General features: G+C 39.8%; 1 protein-coding gene across 1 annotated transcript in view; it reads left to right on the forward strand.

Moving 5' to 3' along the window:
• The first annotated feature begins 351 nt into the window (after window positions 1-351).
• Window positions 352-20704, forward strand: part of Arid2 (AT-rich interaction domain 2) — a 149633-nt gene continuing 129280 nt past the window's right edge. Inside the window, exons 1-4 of the mRNA XM_090324527.1 lie at window positions 352-620; window positions 720-790; window positions 969-1062; window positions 2280-2377. Coding sequence (XP_090180653.1) covers window positions 570-620; window positions 720-790; window positions 969-1062; window positions 2280-2377 — 314 coding nt within the window. The 5' untranslated portion in view covers window positions 352-569. The remainder of the gene's footprint in view (window positions 621-719; window positions 791-968; window positions 1063-2279; window positions 2378-20704) is intronic.

Consider the following 20704-nt stretch of genomic DNA (forward strand, 5'->3'; position numbering starts at 1 on the left):
ACAACGCTGTCAACCCCGCTTTCCACAAACCACCACACAGACCTCCCCCTCCCTACCCCCGGCCCCGCCTGCCCCGGCCCCGCCGCCGCCGCCGCCGCCGCCGCCGCCGCCACCACCACCGCCGAAACTCCCAGGCCTCGGGCCGCCCCGGCCCCGCGCCGCCCGCCCGCCCGGCCCCCCGCGCCGCCCGCGCGCCGCGCCGCTCCCACCCCCGGCGGCAGCACCTTGTTGAATCGCGTCCCCGGGCCGAGCCGCCGGGGCCGGGGCGAGAGCGCGGAGCCGAGCCGAGCCGAGCCGCGGGGAGGGCGGGCGGGAGGGAAGGAAGGGGTGGGGGCCGCGCTCGCCCCGCGGCTTCGCGCCGAGCCGGCGGTCGCCTGGCCCCTCTTAGTTTCGCTCGGATTTCTTTAAACTTTTTTAGAAATTCCCCTCCCTCTCGGCCCTGCGCCCCCCCTCGGCCTCCCGTCCCCTCCTTCCCCTCCTCCTCCTCCTCCTCCCTCTCCCCCTCCCTCCCTCCCTCCCTGCGCCGCCGCCGCCGCCGCCGCCGCCGCCGCCGCCGCCACCGCCGGCCCATGACTGAGCCCCGCCGCCGCCGCCGGCCGAGGAATGGGCTCCGGGCTCTGGTAGGAAGCGCGGGGAGCGGGGGGCGCTTTTAAAACCACGATCTGGGGTTTTTTGGGAAAACCTCCTTTGAAAAAATAATGGCAAACTCGACGGGGAAGGCGCCTCCGGACGAGCGGAGAAAGGGACTCGCTTTCCTGGACGAGCTGCGGCAGTTCCACCACAGCAGAGGGTGAGAGCGGGGCGCCCGGGGGGGGGGGGCAGCGGCGGGCGAGCCGGGGCGAACGGGGCCGGAGCGGGGGCTTCTCCCGCCCGACCCCCGGCCCGGGGGGGTCCCGGCTGACAAGTGCGGGGCTCTTTTCCCTCTCTCTCTCTCTCTCTTCCTCTTCTTCCCCCCTCCCTGCTCGCAGGTCGCCTTTTAAAAAGATCCCTGCGGTGGGTGGGAAGGAGCTGGATCTCCACGGGCTCTACACCAGAGTCACTACTTTAGGCGGATTCGCGAAGGTGAGTGGAAGTTTTAATTTGTATTTCCCTCTCGCTGGCCTCTTCCTAAAAAAAAAAAAGTCTCCTCTGACCCCCCCTCCTTCTCCAGGGTGGGCGTCCGGGGGGTGGCAGGGAGGGGGTGGGTGGGCCGGGGGGGGTCCCCCGCGTCCCCCCCGGTTCGCAGCCGGTGGCACGGAGGCGGGCGGGCGGCGGGGCTGTGTTTTTGGCCTGGTGGCTGGCGTGCGCGCGGCTCGGGCGGGCGGGCGGGTGGCCCGGTGTGGGGCTGGCGTCCGGCTCCCGGGGGCTCGGCGGGTGCCGGGCGGCTGGCGGGGGGGGGCGCGGGGGGCTCGGCGCGGCGGGGTGCGCGCCCCCCCCTCCGCTCGCCGAGCCCCCCGCGCCCTTCCCCGCGCCCGCTCGCTGGCTGGCTGGCTGCTCGAGTCGGCGCTGCCCGCCGCTGCCGCTCTAGCACTGGCGGAGACACCGAGACTCGCACACACTCGCACACACGGAGACTCTGAGCAGTTTTCGTGCAACTCAAAATTAGCGCGGGCAGGTTTCACATCGATAATCGGCTGCGAAATGATCCCCGCCACCGGGGGCACAGCCTCGGCCCCGGCGCCCCGGGTTTCCAACAGCTAACAAAAGAAACCAGGACCTGTCTCCAAATAGCCATCTTAGGCTTCAAGGCTAGGCTGAAGCTTGTAGGCCTCAAAGAAGGGCCTATGGAGATGGATAGATCTGGGAGAGAAGAAGCACCGCGGGCCCCAGCCCCGGACCCTCGCCCCGCTCACCCCCAACCCCGCCGACCACGCTGCCCGCTGCACTATTGATCCTTTTGAACTTTTTTATTTTTTTTTTCCCCCTTGTAAAGTGTAAACGGACCGCGTTGAGATTGAAAAAGGGGGCGACAGAGGGACTTGCGATTGGTTATTGTCCGGGCTTCAAAAACAAAACAAACCCACCAACACCCCCCCTCCCCAAAAAACAAAACAAGTGCTGCTCCAGCCAGGGCTCGCCGGCGAAGGCGCGGCGATCCGGCAGCCCCGGCCCGGGGACCCACGGGGATGCCTTTAGGTATCCACAAGATCTCTGCAGAATGGGTATTTTATTTTTCAGACTTAGCTCAGGTTCTTCTGGGATGGGGGGGCGGGGATTTTCAGTCAAGTATGCCTGTGCTATTTTTCGTTTTTTTTTTTCTTTTTGTTTTTTTTTTTGTTTGTTTTGTTTTTCTTGAACAGGTTTCTGAGAAGAATCAGTGGGGAGAAATTGTTGAAGAGTTCAACTTTCCCAGAAGTTGTTCTAATGCTGCCTTTGCTTTAAAACAGTATTACTTGCGGTGAGTAGTAGAGACTTTTCCATAGTTATTTGGAAATAAGGGATTTATGGGAGAAAGTTAAGAAGAGAGAAGAAGCTTAAGCCTTGCCCACCAGACAGTTTTTAATCTCTTATTAATTTCAGTGTGACAATTCTTTAATCAGTAAAGGGAGTTGATAGGAAGGTGAAGTTCGCCTGTTTGAGGATCATTTGCATTTTCCCTACAAAACCATTACAGGTGACAGCCCCTCCCCCATATACTGGTAAACATTCTTTTGTGACAATGTAATTGATTGCTTGATATCCACCAAAAGGCTGCAAGGTGATGCTTTGTGAAAAAGTTCAGGTAGTGCATGAAACTTTGTAACCTTTGGGAAAATTGGTGTTTTGTTTTGGAAACTACCTTTTAAAATTCAGACTAAATAAAAAAAAAAAAAGGAAACTTATTGCTTGGAACTGTTTCATTGAGTAGCTTTTGAGTAGAACATTGTTACCTAGACTAAATTGTTTTTAGCATTGTTTTTCTGTGGAATTTTTGAGGAATTAAAATTTAGTATCTTTAGGAAAATAGGGATACTGTCAAACCAAATACTGTGCTTCGAGTTTTCTTTCATTCTTGTTTTTGATTGCTTGTTTGATAGTATTTTGTTGGAGCATGATATGGTATGATGCTGGATAGTACATTTCTTAGTTTTTTATTCCCTTCCTTTTGTCTTCTAGTGCTACTTTCATGTTGTGATTTATTGTGAGGTCATCTTTTATTTTTGTATGCTTATCCATTGGGAATCCTTAGTTGGTTGTGATTTTAAAACTAAAATCATGATCTTATTTCTTTCCAGTAAAGATTGGAAATAACAGTATTACAGGATAGCTATATTTTTATTTTTTTCAATAACATATAATGTGGTTTCTGCAGAATTTGGGTTTTGTATCATTGTTTTAAATGCACACTAGAGTTACTCTTTTATGCTCAGGATTCTGAAATAGGAAATGCTGTAATTACACAGGTGTACTTTCTATTGGCTGTCTTAGATTGACTTCAGGCTTGACGCTGAAGAGTTCATAGAACTTTATGGAGTAGTTACTGAGTTCATAGAAAATGTAGAAAATACTGAATATGGTTAGTTGTTATTGTGTGTGTGTGTGTGTGTGTGTATGTGTATGTATGTGTAAAATGGTATGTGTACTAGAGCACATTTTTTAAAAAGGGCTGAATCAAAACCAGATCAGCCCCTGAAACTTGATTTAGTAATGGGGTGAAAAATGGAGAATTTTAAATTTGTGTTGATAGTCATTTGCTCAGTTCTGAAAAGAACATGTTTAGATATTCAGATTTTATGCTAACTAATTTGAACCATTTGGATTTTGTACTGAATTGCATATTTTAAAGTTATGTCTGATATTTCTTAGATTAAGTGATTGAAATGTGCTATCTTAAAGGTACCTACCATGTGGTACATATGAATATATATGGATGTGTTTCATACATTATTACAAAACTAGATATAATTAGAAAAAATACATTTTTCTGAAGAATTTATTTTCATATAAACAAGCTTCACACCATCAGTTACACAAGTTTTATTTATTTTTTAAGTTTTTACAAAAGTTAACCAAGAATATTGTGTTTCCCATCGTCATTTCTATCTTGGGATCATAAATTGCACTTAATATCCCAACATTGCACTTATTGGCAATTATTTCTAACTATATAGTTTCAAAGTTGCATACTCAGACCAGTTGGGGCTTTATGCTCTTATTAGAAGCTGCTTTTTGAACTCTGTCCTTAGCTAAACTAGTTTTTCCTCCATATGTCTTCCTCTCTAGGTTTGTTTTTGTAGGGTTGTAGCTAGGTTACTAGGAAAAAAGTTGAAGCATTTGTTTTGGAAAATAAAACCATGTGAAGATTTGCATGGCTTGTAAAGACATACAAAAGAATTATACTGATCAAAAAATTGTGTACTACCAACTTTGAAAGAAATTTCCCTAGTGGTGTAATATTACACAGAAGATATGTATTAATGTTGGGTTTTACACCTTCATCTGAAAAATCTTAACTGGCAGGACCAAATGCCAAGGTTTGACAGTAATTCTGTTAGTTACTATAACAGTGCCTTATCTTATTAACCAACAGATATCAAGTGACTCAATAAATGACCTCTTTGCTATATCAAAGGTTGCTATATATCCTAATTTCTGAAGAGCAGATAGTACAATGTGTTTTATAAGTCATAGGTGGAATATATAATACTTTTAATATGAACTGCTTTTTCATTTGACCAACCGCAAAACTGTCAATACATGTATTAGTTCATTCTGTACAAGCTTAATATTTGCTCACATCTTCCTGTGATTTTACTGTCTACCAAATAGTAATTATTAGACCACTACCCTGTTAGGATATAGAATATTCCTATAGCTAGTAGACTACAGAGAATTCCTATAGGTAGTAGACAACTATTTTATGATAACTTTGTGATGTTAGACATGTTTAAATAGGAGAAAACTAGAATGTTGGCAATCCAGTAATTTTATTTTCTTTTTGATATAATCATTAAATATAGTGACCTGACAATGATTGTATCATACATACATTTTTTTTTTTTTTTTTTTTGCCAGACCTGGGCTTGAGCTCAGGGCCTAAGCACTGTCCTTGGACTTTCTCAAGGCTAGAGCTCTACCACTTGAGCCTCAGCACCACTTCCGGCTTTTTTCTATGTATGTGGTACTGAGGAATTGAACCCGGGTCTTCATGCATGCTAGGCAAGCACTTTAACCACTAGGCCAAACTCCTGGCCCCATACATACATTTATTCAGCTAGATTTTCCATAAAAATTTCTGTCTAAAATTGAAATACTATTGTTTACTTAACATAGGCATTTAATTTTTAAAAATGTGCATACTGATAATGTGTGTTATTTCATTCTGCTTATATGTTGGATGCCAACCAGATGACATATATGCATTTCTTTGTTTAGTTTAATTACATAATTTGTATAATTTCTCACATTTTATATATGGAGAAATTAAAGCGTAAAAGAAGTTGAAATGGCTTAAGGGGCATTTGTTAATTATACAAAAAGTTGTGTGCATTGTGTGTGTTCATTAATATTTATCTTATGATTTTGTTACTCTAATTATTATTGTTATTATTGTTTTGCCAGTCTTGGGGCTTGAACTTAGGGCCTGGGCACTGTCCCTAAGCTTCTTTTGCTCAAGGCTAGCATTCTGCCACTTGAGCCACAGCTGCCACTTTCAGCTTTTTCTTAGTATGTGGTACTGAGGACCTGAACCCAGAGTTTCTTTCATGCTAGGTAAGCATTCTACCACTTGAGCCACATCCCCAGCCCACACAAATTATTTTAATTAAAATATTAAAAATTACATATGGTTAAATTCATGCTTAAGTGTATCTTTGTTCAATGTGTTATAGATGCACTTGAATTTTTTTTTTAATGTTTTGGTATTAAGATTGGGGAACAATTTCCTACTCTTAATTTGGGTTAACAATTTGTGCTTTGGTGTGATGATTGAGGTACACACTTGAAATACATATTTGAAGCGTTTTGTTTTTTTCTTAAGAAGCCAATAATACAACTATAGTCAAGGTTAAATTGATGTTTCCTTTATAAAATTTGAATGTTTTGGAAAGGAAGTGAGTTATTTTAGATATTCAAAATTACTACAAAAGTACATGTTACTGATTTTCTTGTGTTCAGAACTTACAGTATTTAGTAAAGTTTTATATGCATTCATCTTTAGATTACAAACTTGTGGAATTGTGCTCACCTAGTGAATTTTTAATTGCATTGTAGATTCCCTTCCCCCTTCCCTGCATGCTGGATACAGACCTTCTTTATTTATATCAGAAGTTTACATTTATTAGTTAAGTGACATGAATATACTCATATATTCCTTACCGTAATGCCCACTGTACACATCATTTATTTTAAGAGTAAGCCTTTTGTGAACTACTTGAGATTTAGTAAAAGAATTCTTCAAAGTCACAAATAAGTAAATAAATAAAATGACACATTAAATTTGTAAATTGCTAAAGAGATTGGAATAGATTATTATCCTATTCAAGAAAGAAAAATGCAATTAATGTGCACAACTGTATCTGCATAAACTATGTATGCATTTTTAATTTTATGTACTGTATCCTTTTATCTTGAATAAACTTGACTGTGATACTTTGTGATACCATGTTACATTTTTAAGGCTATGCATACATGTTATAAGTAGTAGAGAGTAGAGAAAGTTGGAAGATTGAAGAAAGCTTAAGGAGTAGATTAGTGTTAGATTTAGGTTTTAGAATGCAACTTTTCAAACAGCTTAAATTTGCCCAAAGTGCAGTCAAATGTATTTTTTTCCAAGATAGGTAGTTCACCAGGGTTATACAGCGAGACCTTCATAATTATCAATCCTCTCTCCCCCATCCCCTACTATCTCCCTGATACACCTGTTTCTTTTCCTTTTGCCTAGTTGAGAATTGAACCCAGGGCCTCTGACAGGTTAGCCAAATCATACCCAGCCCATTTAAAATGTCCATATGCTTTCCCCTCCCCCCCTTGTGTTTACTTTTTCTGGCTTAGCTGTTAACTGAAAATGTCTGTTTAATAGAAACACTTATACTCCTACCTCTGCTGTATTGTGGATTCAGTATTTTCATAGTTAATAACATGTAAACTCTACTATAAATGTCTTTGGTAGAGAAGTCTGTCATTACTATAGATGTTTTTATAGTCTCAGAAATTAGAAGTTGGAAAAACAAATAAATACATTTTAATTAATTCCTTGAGATTTAAGTACATTAGTCAGCAAACAAGTACTTAATATTTTTAGGCAAAGTAAGTTTTATTTCTGTGAAGTCTGCTTGTATTTCAAGCCTATGAAATAATGATAAACATGAATTTTGCCTTAAATTGGGAACTGTAGGAAGAGGGTAATTGGTGGATTCTCCCTGTCTCCACCATCACCACCACCACACATTCTGGTATTCCAGGTCATTTAGAGTATCAGTTCCTAATTTGTTTGATGAAACAGTTTTCTTGAAATGTTAAACTATTTCCTTACATAGACATAAAAATTTATGACTCTATAGACATGTTTATTATATAGATTAATATGTATCTATTACATACAAGCCCTCAGCCTAATTTTAATTATGTTCTAAAATCTAAGTGCCAGTGATTGTATATAGAGATTCCCTTCTTGAATACTTGTTAAATACGTAATTTGAAATATGTAAAAATAAATGTTCATAAATTCTTTAATACAAACAACAACAAAAACTTACGTCTAAAAAAATATTTCCTTGAAAAAGAAGTTAGATGATTTGGGATCATGAAGTGAAATGAGTTACTTTATAGCAGAACTTCTTAGAGATTTTGTTAATGATGTGGTTCACACTGTTTATTTTCTCCCTCCTCACCGACAGTAAATGATTTTTCCCCAGACATCACCATAACACTATGTGGTATGGTATGAAATCTATGTTTAACTTACTAAGTTCTTTGGAACATAGTTTGGGAAACTCTTGAGGTAGAAGAAATAAAGAATTAAGCAAGAAAAGAATTTAAGAAAAAATTTTAATAAGGATAATACTGGAAAAATGAGAATTACATGAATACCTGTATAGGGATATTTATGAAGATTTAAAAATAGTTTTATGGACCTATTATTTGTATATTTTTATGAATGATTTTACAAATTTATATTGGTAATTTTTGTTAAATAGTCCAGTAGGGGGATATTTAGATTATACCATTTTTAGTGACAAGACGTGGTAAAGAAATAATGCAATCCAAACAAACTTAGCAGATGAAAAGTTGAACCTATAAGATAATCAGTGGCCTTCATCCAGAATAGGGGAAAAGACATTATTGTGTATGCAATACAGTGGGTTTTTTTTCTCTGTTGTTTAAACTGTAATGTGACAAAAGACATATAACATGTCAAAATTTTATGTTTATTTTTTTTTCCTTTTGGTTGCTGTTATGGATTGGAAGTCCATGCCTCAGTCATGCAAGTAAAAGGCTCTTACTGCCTAGCTCTACTCCCAACTCCATGTCAAAAGATTTTTCAAGATTTGGACACTGGTTCATTTATTTTCAGGATATTTCTTTGAACAAAAGAATTTACAATTAATTTTAGTTGATTGGTTCAGTCTTTACACTTAATAATTTTTATTTGATCCAAACAGCCCTTAGAAGTCAAGTAATTTCTCTTTATTTCCTGTTGTCCATTATTCTTTTTTTTTAAATCAGGATATTTGTATTTAAAGTTTGGGTTTTTTTTAATCTGTCTAAACAAGACTTTGGAGAACAGTAGTAGCAGTAGTAGAATTAGTTTTGTTGACTCATAATTGCTTTGTTGAATTATGGATGCTTGTTCTGCTGAAAATTTATATATTTGCTTCCCATTCCATGATTTATTTCCTCCTTCCTTTTTTTTTTTTTCAGTTCTATGACTTTCAAAACTGGGAACTTATATCATGAATTTTGGTATTGGAAGAAAAGTTATTTAGAAGTAGATAGTGGTTTAATGGTCAGATTTTATTATAGGTGATCTAGAAATATTTGTAAAGATTAGGGTGGACTTAATTTGGGAACTACAAAACATAGCTGCAGGATATGGTGAGAGTATTCAGATATTTTGTGGATCTAAATTGTAAATGTAGTGCTTAAAAATCCAAAATATTGGCTTCGGAATTTAAAATAAACACATATAGCACACTGTATTCATAGTAGAACCAAAGGTACTGGAAACGAGTTAAAAGTGCACGAAAGTGAATTGATGTTGATTGATTAGTATTAGTTAATTCTGATAAAATTCCTTGGTGCATTCATGTAGGAGATTTTTTTGTTGTTGTCTTGTTGATTGTGGGGCGTAAACTCAGGACCTCGGTGCTGTCCCTGAACTTCTTTGTGCTCAAAGCTAGCACTCTACCACCTGAGTCACAGCGCTCCATTTTTTTGTTTATTGGTGATAAGAGTCTCTCGGGGACTGTTCTGCCCCTGCTGGCTTTGAACCTCAATACTTAAATCTCAGCCTTCTGAGTACCTAGGATTACAGCCACCAGCACCCAGCAAGATAAAACTTTTTTGGGGTCCTGTCATAATTGTAGATCAAGCTTTAATTCTCCTCACAAGTTAATAGGAATTTTAACCATTAACCTTTCCAGTAATTGTATTTTTATAAGCATGAACAGGATACTTTTCTGTTAAAAAAGAAAAAAGCCAACAAAGAATTTGGTGAGCTTGAATAGTTGTTGCATATTCATTACATTGTGAATTGAGTTAGTTCATTTATTCATTTGACTTTACATGTATTACAGTAAAATATTTTAGAACTGGAAGCTCTTGGTGATGTCTAGGAGTAACGACTGCATTCCAAGTTGTTGCCCAAAAAGTGACAGTTCAATATTATTCTGTTGATTCCCAAGTCAGTATTTGCAGGTCTCTACCACTTACTGCAACAAGAGTTTTGTGGTATTTTGGAATTTTGGGGTCCCAGAGAACATGTTTTTAATATTTTGAATATGGATCTTATCTCTTAACAGTTCTTTTTCCCATCTTGCCACTGATTTGGTGAAGTAATGGGGTCATTTGTTATTTAGGATGTCCTATATTCTGGCCTTGATTGATTACTTCCTTCTAGAGTCAATTAACTTGTTCCTCTATCCCTTCTTATTCATTTCTTGAAAATTGTGATGGTTGATAGTATGAAGATTTAATATTTTAGGCATACTCCATAAGTAGTGCTTTGCTTTCTATTATATCATGAGACATTAATATTTAGTTATCTCTTTTTAAGACTTAAGACTGACCAATAACTTTTAAGTACTAATAGTCTGAAGCTTTGTATTTTTGAAATAGAATGCCCCAGGTGTTTCTTCAGTGTATTGAAATTTGAGAAGAGTTGTAATGGAACCAGTTTAGTTGCTGAGATAACTGGTTTAACTTGGCATTAACATGTTGGCAGAGTTAGATCCAGAACAAAATCTGTAGGTGACATCTGGTCTAGAGACACCTGCTTAAGCTGTATCTGTGAATTCTAAGGAGAGCCTGTGCACACTCTGTTTTGGCCTTCAGAGAAGTTACAGATCTGTTTCAGTTAAAGGAAAAAAAATATATGTTACCAAATTCTAACCCAACTTTTTTTTTTTTTTTTTTTTGGTCCAGTCATAGGGCTTGAACTCAGGGCCTGGGCACTGTCCCTGAGCTTTTGTGTTCAAGGCTAGTGCAACTTCTGACTTTGTTGATGTATTTCTGGTTGTTTTTTTTTTTTTTTTTTTTTTTTTTTTTGCCAGTCCCCGGCTTGAGCGCAGGGCCTGAGCACTATCTTTAGGCTTTCTCAAGGCTAGAGCTCTACCACTTGAGCCTCAGCACCATTTCCGGCTTTTTTCTGTGTATGTGGTAACGAGGAATCGAACCCAGGTCTTCATGAATGCTGGGCAAGCACTCTACCACTAGGCCAAACTCCCAGCCCTATATTTCTGTTCTATGTGATACTGAGGAATCGAGGGCTTCATGCATGATAGGCAAGCACTCTACTACTAAGCCACATTCCCAGCCCAGTCTTATTTTATTTCTTTGTTTTTTTTTTGGTTAGTCATGGGACTTTAACTCTGGGCCTGGGTGCTGTCCCTGAACTCTTCAGCTCAGGGCTAACACTCTGCCACTTGAGCCACAGCACCACTTCCATTTTTCTAGTGGTTAATTGAAGATAAGAATCTCATGGACTTTCATGCCTGGGCTGCCTTTGAACCGTGATCCTCAGTTCTCAGACTCCTGAGTAGCTAGGATTACAGGCGTGAGCCACTGGCACCCTGCTTTTTTTTCTTTTAGCTTGTTTTTCAGTTGTACTTTTGCCTGGGCCAGTCTTGAACCTATGACCCTTCTTATCTCTGTCTCCAGTGGGGCTGGGATTATAGATGTGTGCCAAAGGCCTATGCCTCTAACTCCTTAAGTGTCAGCTATAATGTTCAGTCAGAAAATATATTTTACATATTTTCAGAACACATTTGTCTCCGTTTTCTTCTCTGATGATAGACTTGTTTTATGTTTTATCAAACAGAATTATTGTATGTTGCTAGTACCAGGGCTTGATCTCCAGGTCTCACACTTGCTGTTCATTTGCTGTTGTCTGATGCTCTTGAGCTATGTCTTCAGCCTGACATTTGCTGGTTAATTGAAAATGGAGTATGAGAAACTTTTTTTGCTTAAGCTGGCTTCAAACATCAGCTCTCAGCCTCTTTAGCTAAGATTGCAAGCCTGAACCACTGGCCCCTGACTCGAAAGTAGTTTGCATCTGACTCGTATATATAGTGTTAAATATTATTAGGTATATTCCACATTCTAGGTGTGTACTTAACTTTTATTTATACTAGTAAATGATGTTTTTTTCATTATCATATAATGAAGCTAATCTGTAAAGTTATTTCTCATGAAGCAGAATTTGAATTAAATTGTGTAACTGTTTCTGGATACAGATCTTACTGTAGCAATATGGCAGATATTTGTTAGGCAAGCACTCTACCACTAGGCAAACTCCCAGTCCCATATGTTAGGTATTTGTAATTCAGGATAAGTAAATAAATTAGTTATAGGGCAAAATAGAGACCCTATATTTAATACAGGACCCTAATCTAGGCAAGACCTGACTCATGGTACTTTAGAGATAGGACTTCATTTGAATTTGTCAGTATTAATACCAAGCTTGATCATACTTCCCATATGGCTTATAGATTGAGAGATTTCAATGTGCTTGAGCTCAGTCAGATAAGATGACTTTTTTGTAAACAGTAGTCAGTAGTTTAGTACCTTAGTCTATACCTAAGTGTGCTCACAAGTAAGAAAGTGCTTAAGTGGTTTGGTATAATCTTAGAGTTCCGAGTCCTTTTTTTTCCAGATAGCTCCACCTTACAATACAGTAATTCAAGATAGTGTCAAAGTCTGTATGATTTTAGTATAGCTATATCGAGAGAACCATGATGACCATGTAATTTTTCTTCTACAGCCTATTTTCTCTTTTTAAGTCTTTGTTGTTGTTACTTATATGTGTGTGAACTCTTACAATAATATAAATTTATCAGCTATTATTGGTTATATTACATTAGATATTTCTTTTTATATATAATATATATATGTGTGTCTAAACCTGCACATATCTGTATAGATATTCAGACACATTGTTGTTAGGTATTGCTGCTAGGCAGTCATTTGATGTCTTTATGGATATAGTATCTGTAATTACTTACTTACCTAAGTGTATTTGGGCCAGGCATGGTAGTGCACATCTGTAACCCCAGCTACTTGGAAGGTGGAAAGATCACAGTGTGATTCCAGCCCTGATAAAAAACTGAGACCTCCCACCCCCTCTTTCTCAGCAAACAAGCTAACTGTGGCCATGATAGGTAACATCTCTAAACCTAGCCACATAGGAGATGTAGGCAAAAGGGCTGAGGGCCCTGTTCAAATGGTACAACTCCTGCCTAGCAAGCAAGTATGATGGTGTGAATTCAAAAGCTAATACCAGGTTGGGAGTTTGGCCTAGTGATAGAGTGCTTGCCTAGCATGCACAAAACCTCTGGTTTGATTCCTTGGTACCACATACATAGAAAAAGCTGGCAGTAGTGATGTGACTCAAGAGCTGTAGCCTTGAGAAAAGCCCAAGGACACTGCTTAGGCTCCGAGTTCAAGTCCCGGAACTGGCAAAAAAAAAAAAAAAAAGAATTCCAGTACCAAGTTGGGCGCTGGTGGTTCATGCCTGTAGTCCTAGCTACTCAGGCTGACATCTGAGGATCATGGTTCAAAGCCAGCCCAGTCAAGAAAGTCTGGAATTTAACTCTAATTAACCACCTGAAAACCAGAAGTGCAGCTGTGGCTCTGTGGTAGTGTTAGCCTTGAGCAGAGAAGATCAGTGACAGTATACAAGCCCTAGGACTGACAAAAAAGAAAAAGGAAAAAACCTACCAGGTGTTGTGACTAATGATTTAATCCCAGTTATTGAAGAGTCAGAGTGATTGCAGTTGAAAAACATCCTGGGCAAGAAGTTAGTGAGACCTCATCTCAACCAATAAAAGCTGAGCATGGTGGCATACCTGTCATCCCAACTACATGGGAAGTGTAAATAGGATTAATCAGGTCTAGTCTAGCTCCGTCCAACATGAACATGACATCCCTTAAAGGGCTATGTTTGAAAAGTAATTAAAAGCAAGAAGAGTTGGGTGTGATCCAAATAGTAGAGTGCTTACCTAGCAAGTACTTAGCCCTGAGTTCAAACCTCAGCACTGTCCAGAAAAAAAGTATATTACCTGCCAGGCACTGGTGGCTGATGCCTGTAATACTAGTTACTCTAGGCTGAGATCTGAGAATGGTGATTAGAAGCCAGCTCAGGAAGAAATGTTCTTGAGACTCTTTATGTCCAATTAACTGCTTACAAAACAAATCCAGAAGTGGATCTGTGGCTCAAGTGGTAGAGTGCTACCCTTGAGCAAAGAAAAGCCTCAGGGACAGTGGCCAGGTCCTGAATTCATGCTTCCAGGACCAATACTCATGCGTGCGCATGTGTGTACACACACACACACACACAAAGTATGTGTTACCTAAGAAATTTCTATAATGTGATAACATATAATTGATACAATTTAGAAACAAAATGTGGAGGGCTGGGAATGTGGCTTAGTGATAGATTGTTTCCCTAGCATCCATGAATCTCTAGGCTTGGTTCTTCAGTACCACACAAACAGAAAAAGACTGACGTGGCCTGTGGCTGAAGTGGTAGGGTGCTAACTTTGATCAAAAAAGAAGCTCAAAGGGGCGGGAGTTTGGCTTATTAGTTTGATTTCCTGATACTACATACATAGAAAAAAGCCGGAAGTGGTGCTGAGGCTCAAGTGGTAGAGCTCTAGCCTTGAGAAAGTCCAAGGACAGTGCTCAGGCCCTGAGCTCAAGCCCAGGACTGGCAAAAAAGAAAAAAAGAAAAAAAAAAAAGCTCAGAGACAGTGCCCAGGCCCTGAGTTTAAGCCACAGGACTGGCTAATAAACACTACGATTAGGCACTAGTGGCTTACACCTGTAATTCTAGTTAGTTAGGAGGTGAAGATCTGAGGATAAAAGCAAGTCCGGGCATGAAGCCTGTGTGACTTATCTCCAGTTAACCACTGGAAAACTGGAAATGGCAATGTAGCTCAAAGTGATAGAATACTAGACTTGAGCTGAAGAACTCAGGAACAGCATCCAGGCCCAGAGTTCAAGCCTCACAACTGGATACAGTTCTAGTATCTGACGTACACATCTCAGATATTATAAACTTTCCCGAAGATGTCATCTATTTAGTTATTTAGTTCCAGTTCTTATGTTGTTTGTTATATGTGTATATATATATATGTTTGTGTGCATGTTTGCATACATACATGCGTATACTGAGTCTTGAACTCAGGGCCATGCACTTTCACTTAACTTTTTTGCTCAGGCTGACATTCTGGCTAGAGCTTCACTTGTGGCTCCCCCTCTACTTCTACCTCCCACCAATTGGTTGTGAGGATTGAACTCAGGGCCTGAGCACTGCCCCTGAGCTGCTTTGCTCAAGGGTAGTGCTCTACCACTTCCGGTTTCCTGGTGATTAAGAGTCTTAAGGACTTTCTTGCCTGGGCTGACTTTGAATTGCAATCATCAGATCTCAGTCTCCTAATCCTAAAATTACAGGTGGAAGCCACCACTGCCCTGCACTTCTGGCTTTTTGCCGATTAATTATAGATAAAATCTCATTGCCTTTTCTGCCTGAGCTGGCTTTGAATTCTGAATCTTGCTACTCAGATCTGGCATGAGTTGCCATTGCTTGGCTTAATGTCTTATAATTACCATTTTGAACAGTGTAGGCCAAGCTGGATGTAGTAGTGCATTTCTGTAATCACAGCACTCAGGTGAGTTCAGGGCCATGTTGGTTTATATGGTAAAATCCTGGCCATCCTAGGGTATGTAAGGAAATGCTGCTTCAACAAACAAAACAAAAAAGCACTGCTGGCTAAATGTAGTAGTGTAAAATTTGCGTTTGTTTGATGACATTTTTGGGATCAGATTCTTAGATCTATTATTGATTATGTTAATTTTGGTTATATGTCAAAGCTATTTTCTTTTTTGTTATTGATTAACTCATGAAGACATACTTTGAGAGCATGAAATATTGCTCATATTATTGGTTTTTTTTTGGCTAGTCCTGGGGCTTGAACTCAGGGTCTGAGCACTGTCTTTGAGCTTTTTCAAGGCTGGCTTTCTATCACTTCAGCCACAGCACCACTTCCAACTTTTTCTGTGTATGTGGTACTGAGGAATCGAACGCAGGGCTTTGTTCATGCTAGACAAGCACTCTGCCATGAGGCCACACTCCCAGCCCAATATTGCTCATATTCCTAATCCAGCAGGTTTAAGGACCATAGGTTGTTTTCACATGAAATAATGTATCACATGATGTAGTAAAATCCTTTTTTCTTTCCTAAATTTGGATACATTCACATTTATTAATAGTGAACAGTAAAGGAAATATTTTCATTTTTACTAGGTTTTATCTTAAACAATAGGTTAGAAACCTTTTATTGGGCTGGGAGTTTGGCTTACTGGTAGAGTTAACCATGAACTCCTTTTTCAGCCTGCTGAGTGCTGGGATTGTAGGTGTGTTCTACCATGCTGGACTAAAATCTTTTCCTTCTGCATATTGCTGCTTAAATATGGCCAGTGGGATCCCTTTCAAGATGACTCCTTTGTTTTCTCACTTGTCTGTAACTTTTTAGCTCTTCCTTGCTTCCTTATAAACATACAACCTATGAGGGTCAACTTGTGTTTTGCCAAGGCAGCTCTTGAATCACCTGTTTTCTCCTTAAGGTCCTGGTTCTTTTCACTGTGGAAGGATAGGAGTCATAGATATGTTCATGCTTTTTGGTTAATTTTCTTTTCTATTCCCTTTCAGAGGACTGAGTGAGCTAGGGAATAAATACATGTATACTTCATACATACATACATACATACATACGTGTGTATATATATGTATATATATAGTGAGGTTTAAGTAGTTTCATCTTTCATTCTGTGTGTGTATATGATATATATATAATATATATATATTTATATATATAATTTTTTTTTTTTTGCCAGTCCTGGCTTAAACTCAGGGCCTGAGAACGGTCCTTGGCTTTCTCAAGATTAGAGCTCTACCACTTGAGCCACCACACCACTTCTGGCCTTTTCTATGTGTGGTACCAAGGGATTGAACCTGGGTCTTTGTCTTCGTGTATGCTAGACAAGCATTCTACCACTAGGCCAAACTCCCAGTCCATATATATATATATATATATATATATATATATATATATATATATGGAGAGAGAGGGGGGGGGAGGGAGGAATTTTTTTAACCTGAAATGGGAACCTTAGTTTCCTATAGCAGTGTATTATCTTCCACTATATACATTTCACCACACCAAAAAATACTCCAAAATCAAAGACCCAAAGTAGAACTGTAAACTTGTTTGCAATTCCTTTTAGAAGGAAAGATACATTGTTAAAGTAAACTGTACAAAATGGTTCTTGCCAGTGGCCCCAAGGTATTCTGATGGTGGAGACAGGAGTATTGCCTGAGCCCTGGACTTGGGAGCTGGCCTGGACAACAACATAGGGAGACTGGCCTAAAACAAAGACACATCCAATTCTAGTGATAGACCTTTTTCCTACTGTTGATTACTCACCTGAAATACAATACAAATTATATGTTTACTCTTGGTTTCCTTCCCCTTTACTGTCCATTTGTTTAATTTTTCATACTAGGGTTAAACTCTGGATCTTTCTCACTCAGGTTTTTTTCACTCAAGGCTGGTGATATACCACTTGAGCCACACCTTTAATTCCAACTTTTTTTTTTTTTTTTTGGCCAGTCGTGGGCTTGGGCTCAGGGCCTGAGCACTGTCCCTGGATTTTCTCAAGGCTAGGGCTCTACCACTTGAGTCACAGCACCACTTATGGCTTTTTGCTATGTATGTGGTACCGAGGAATTGAACCCAGGTCTTCGTGCATGCTAGGCAAGCACTCTACCACTAGGCCAAACTCCCGGCCCCTAAATCCAACTTTTTGATTCCAACTTTTTTTGGGGGGGTTATCTGCCTGTGCAGGTTCTGAATCTTAGATTCTGAGTTCTTAGATCTCAGCCTCCTGAGTAGCTAGGATTATGGTATGAACTTCTGGCACTTGGCTCATTTAATTTTATTAAGACTCTAAAACTTAAAAGGAAGATATACTTGGAGCTTCTCTATTTGGTTCTGTTCTTTATTGATAACCTGTTTCCTTTGTGTTATCCTTTTTGTGTTCATGCAAAAATAAGGTCATATACGGGCCGGGAGTTTGACCTAGTGGTAGAGTGTTTATCTAGCATGCACGAAGACCCGGGTTCGATTCCTTGGTACCACATACTTAGGAAAAGCCAGAAGTGGTGCTGAGGCTCAAGTGGTAGAGTTCTAGCCTTGAGAAAAATCCAAGGACAGTGCTCAGGCCCTGAGCTTAAGCCCAGGACTGGTTAAAAAAAAAAATAAGGTCATACACACATATTCATATGCATTTTTAGTTCCTCTTCATTACATAAAGGCATACTAAAATATTTGTCTTTTTTCACTTACATATTTAAAATTATTGGAAGTTTATAGAGCTTCATTCTTTCCTTTTCTGCTACTGAGTATGGTTATATTATATGTAAACATCCTAATTTGTCCAAGCAATTTTTGGGGGGGTGCGGGGATCATGGGGCTTGAACTCTGGGCCTGGGTGTTGTCCCTGAGCTTTTCAGCTTCAAGCTACTGCCCTATCCCTTGAGCCACAGCCTCACTTACTCTTTTCTAGTGATTAATTGGAGATAAGAGTTTCCTGGTCTTTAGTGCCTGGGCTGGCTTTGAGCTTTGATCTTCAAATCTCAACTTCCTGAGTAGCTAGGATTACAAACATGCACCACCATGCCCAGCCTCATGCAATTCTTGATACCATGATGCTAAGTTATTTCCAGTATGTTACAGTAGTAAATAATGCTGGATTAGTAGGGTGAAAATCTACTAGAAAGTTGTTGCAGGTATTTCTTTGTATTAAATTACTTAGATGGGGATTGGAGCAGTAATGAAAGAGAAAATTTACATGTATTCCTCTCCCCCTCCCCCCCCCCCCGTTTTTCTTTTTTTGGTGCCAGTACTGTGTCATGAACTCAGGGCCTGTACACTGTCCTTGGGCTTTTCTCAAGGCTAGAGCTCGACCACTTGAGCCACAGCACCACTTTATAAATTAATTGGAAAACTAAGGTATTGATACAGCTTCTCCATTTGTTCCATAATTTTGTTTTCCTTGTGAAAGGTTTGAATTCTTAAGGATATTGTCATTTTTATTGGTGTTGATAATGTGATTTAATTTGTTTATTTATTGCCAATCCTGGGACTTGAACTCTGGGTGTAAGTGCTGTCCCTGAGCTGCTTTTGCTCAAGGCTAATGCTCTACAACTTGAGTTACAATGCCATTTTCAGTTTTTTCTGCGTAGTTTATTGGAGATAACAGTCTCAAGGACATTCCCACTCTAGATGGTTTTGAACCGGGATCTTCAGATTTTAGCTTCCTGAGTAGCTAAGATTACAGGTGTGATCCATCAGTGGCTGGCAATTGTGTCTTAAAAAAAAAATTACTAGTTATTCTGACCTGTTTTTAAAGTAATAACTGAAGATTCCAAGATTTCTTTTTCATTATATGATATTCATGTTTATATTAAGATGTTTTCACTGACTTACAGTACTTGTGAAGAATGGTTATTAATTTGCTAGCCTTTGCTGGAAATTATTTTCCATTTGTGTAAAACAACCTTTTTTTCTTTCTTCTGTTTAAAGGATTCTAATATAATACTGAGTACTGTTATTGGTGATCCTATAGTCACTGAACAAAATCCTTTTTACTAAAAATTATTCCTTATTTTATGTGTTTTTTTGGGAAGAAAACCAAACTTAAATAGTTAATAAAGCTAGCTAGTGCATCTCTTAATTTTTGTCTTCTTTCTTTAATAAGTAAGAATACTAATTTTCCTGTCTGGCATATTATGTTTTAGATGGAGACCTCTGCTGGAAGTATGAAGCAATAGATGGGTTCTATCATATATTCTGCTGTGTTTAAAAAAAAAAAAGAATGGTGGGGAGATTTATTTTAAGAAACAGTCACCATAGGCTAGAGGCGTGGGTCAGAGTGCGAACATTTGCCTAGCAAAGCATTGGCCTTGACAGTTTGATCTCCAATTTTTCTAAAAGTAAAGCAGTCAACAGAAGTATTCCAGAATCCCTTTTAAAGTATTTTTCTTACCATGCTTTACTATTTTTTTTTTTTTTGCCAGCCCTGGGGCTTGAACTCAGGGCCTGGGCACTGTCCATGAGCTTCTTTTGCTCAAGTCTAATGCTCTACCTCTTGAGCGACAGCACTACTTATGGCTTTTTCTGATGGTGTGGTACTGAGTCAAACCCCAGGCTTCATGCATGCTAGACAAATACTCTACCACTAAGATACATTCCCAGCCCTATTGCTGTAACATTATGCTTTTTTTAGCGTTGTTGTTGGTCTTGGGACTTGAACTCAGGGCCTGGGTGCATTCCCTGAGCTCTTTTGCTCAAGGCTAGTGCTGTATCACTTACAGCTTACAGTGCCCTTTCCAGTTTTCTGGTGGTTCATTGGAGATAAAAGTCTCACAGACTTTAGTGCTGGACTGGCTTTGAACCGTGATTCTCAGATTCTCAGATCTCAGCCTCCTGAGTAGCTAGGATTACAGGCGTGAGCTGCCACGCCTGGCTTTGATTTTTTTTTTTTTTTTTTAGCTAAAAAAGTGTTGACTTTATTATGTGCCTGGTATTATATACTGAGGTTACCTTAAATCATGTCTTCTTTATAACTCCATTTCACATGGAAACTTTTATTATCCTGATGATAGAAATGAGAATACAGACAAAAGGTTTAAGGACTTTGTGCAAGGTAACATTTGTAAGTTAAGGAGCTGGTATTTGAACCTCTTTAAAAAGTACTATATTGCTGACTTATACCAACACACATGATTATAACTATTTTTTAAAAAATACATGAAGAAACCAGGAGCTGTGGCTCATGCCTGTAATCCTAACTACCCAGGAGGCTGAGATGTGAGTCTCATGCTTTAAAGCCAGCTTGGGCAGGAAAGTCTGTGAGACCCTTACTTCCAATAAAAACTATTCAGAAAAATTGAAAGTGGTGCTGTGGCTCAAGTGGTAGAATGCTAGCCTCGAGCCAAAGAAGCTTAGGGACAGTGCTTAGGCTC

The sequence above is a fragment of the Megascapheus bottae genome, chromosome 2 (assembly GCF_031878675.1).
Source record: "Megascapheus bottae isolate mThoBot1 chromosome 2, mThoBot2.hap1, whole genome shotgun sequence".
Taxonomy (NCBI): domain Eukaryota; kingdom Metazoa; phylum Chordata; class Mammalia; order Rodentia; family Geomyidae; genus Megascapheus; species Megascapheus bottae.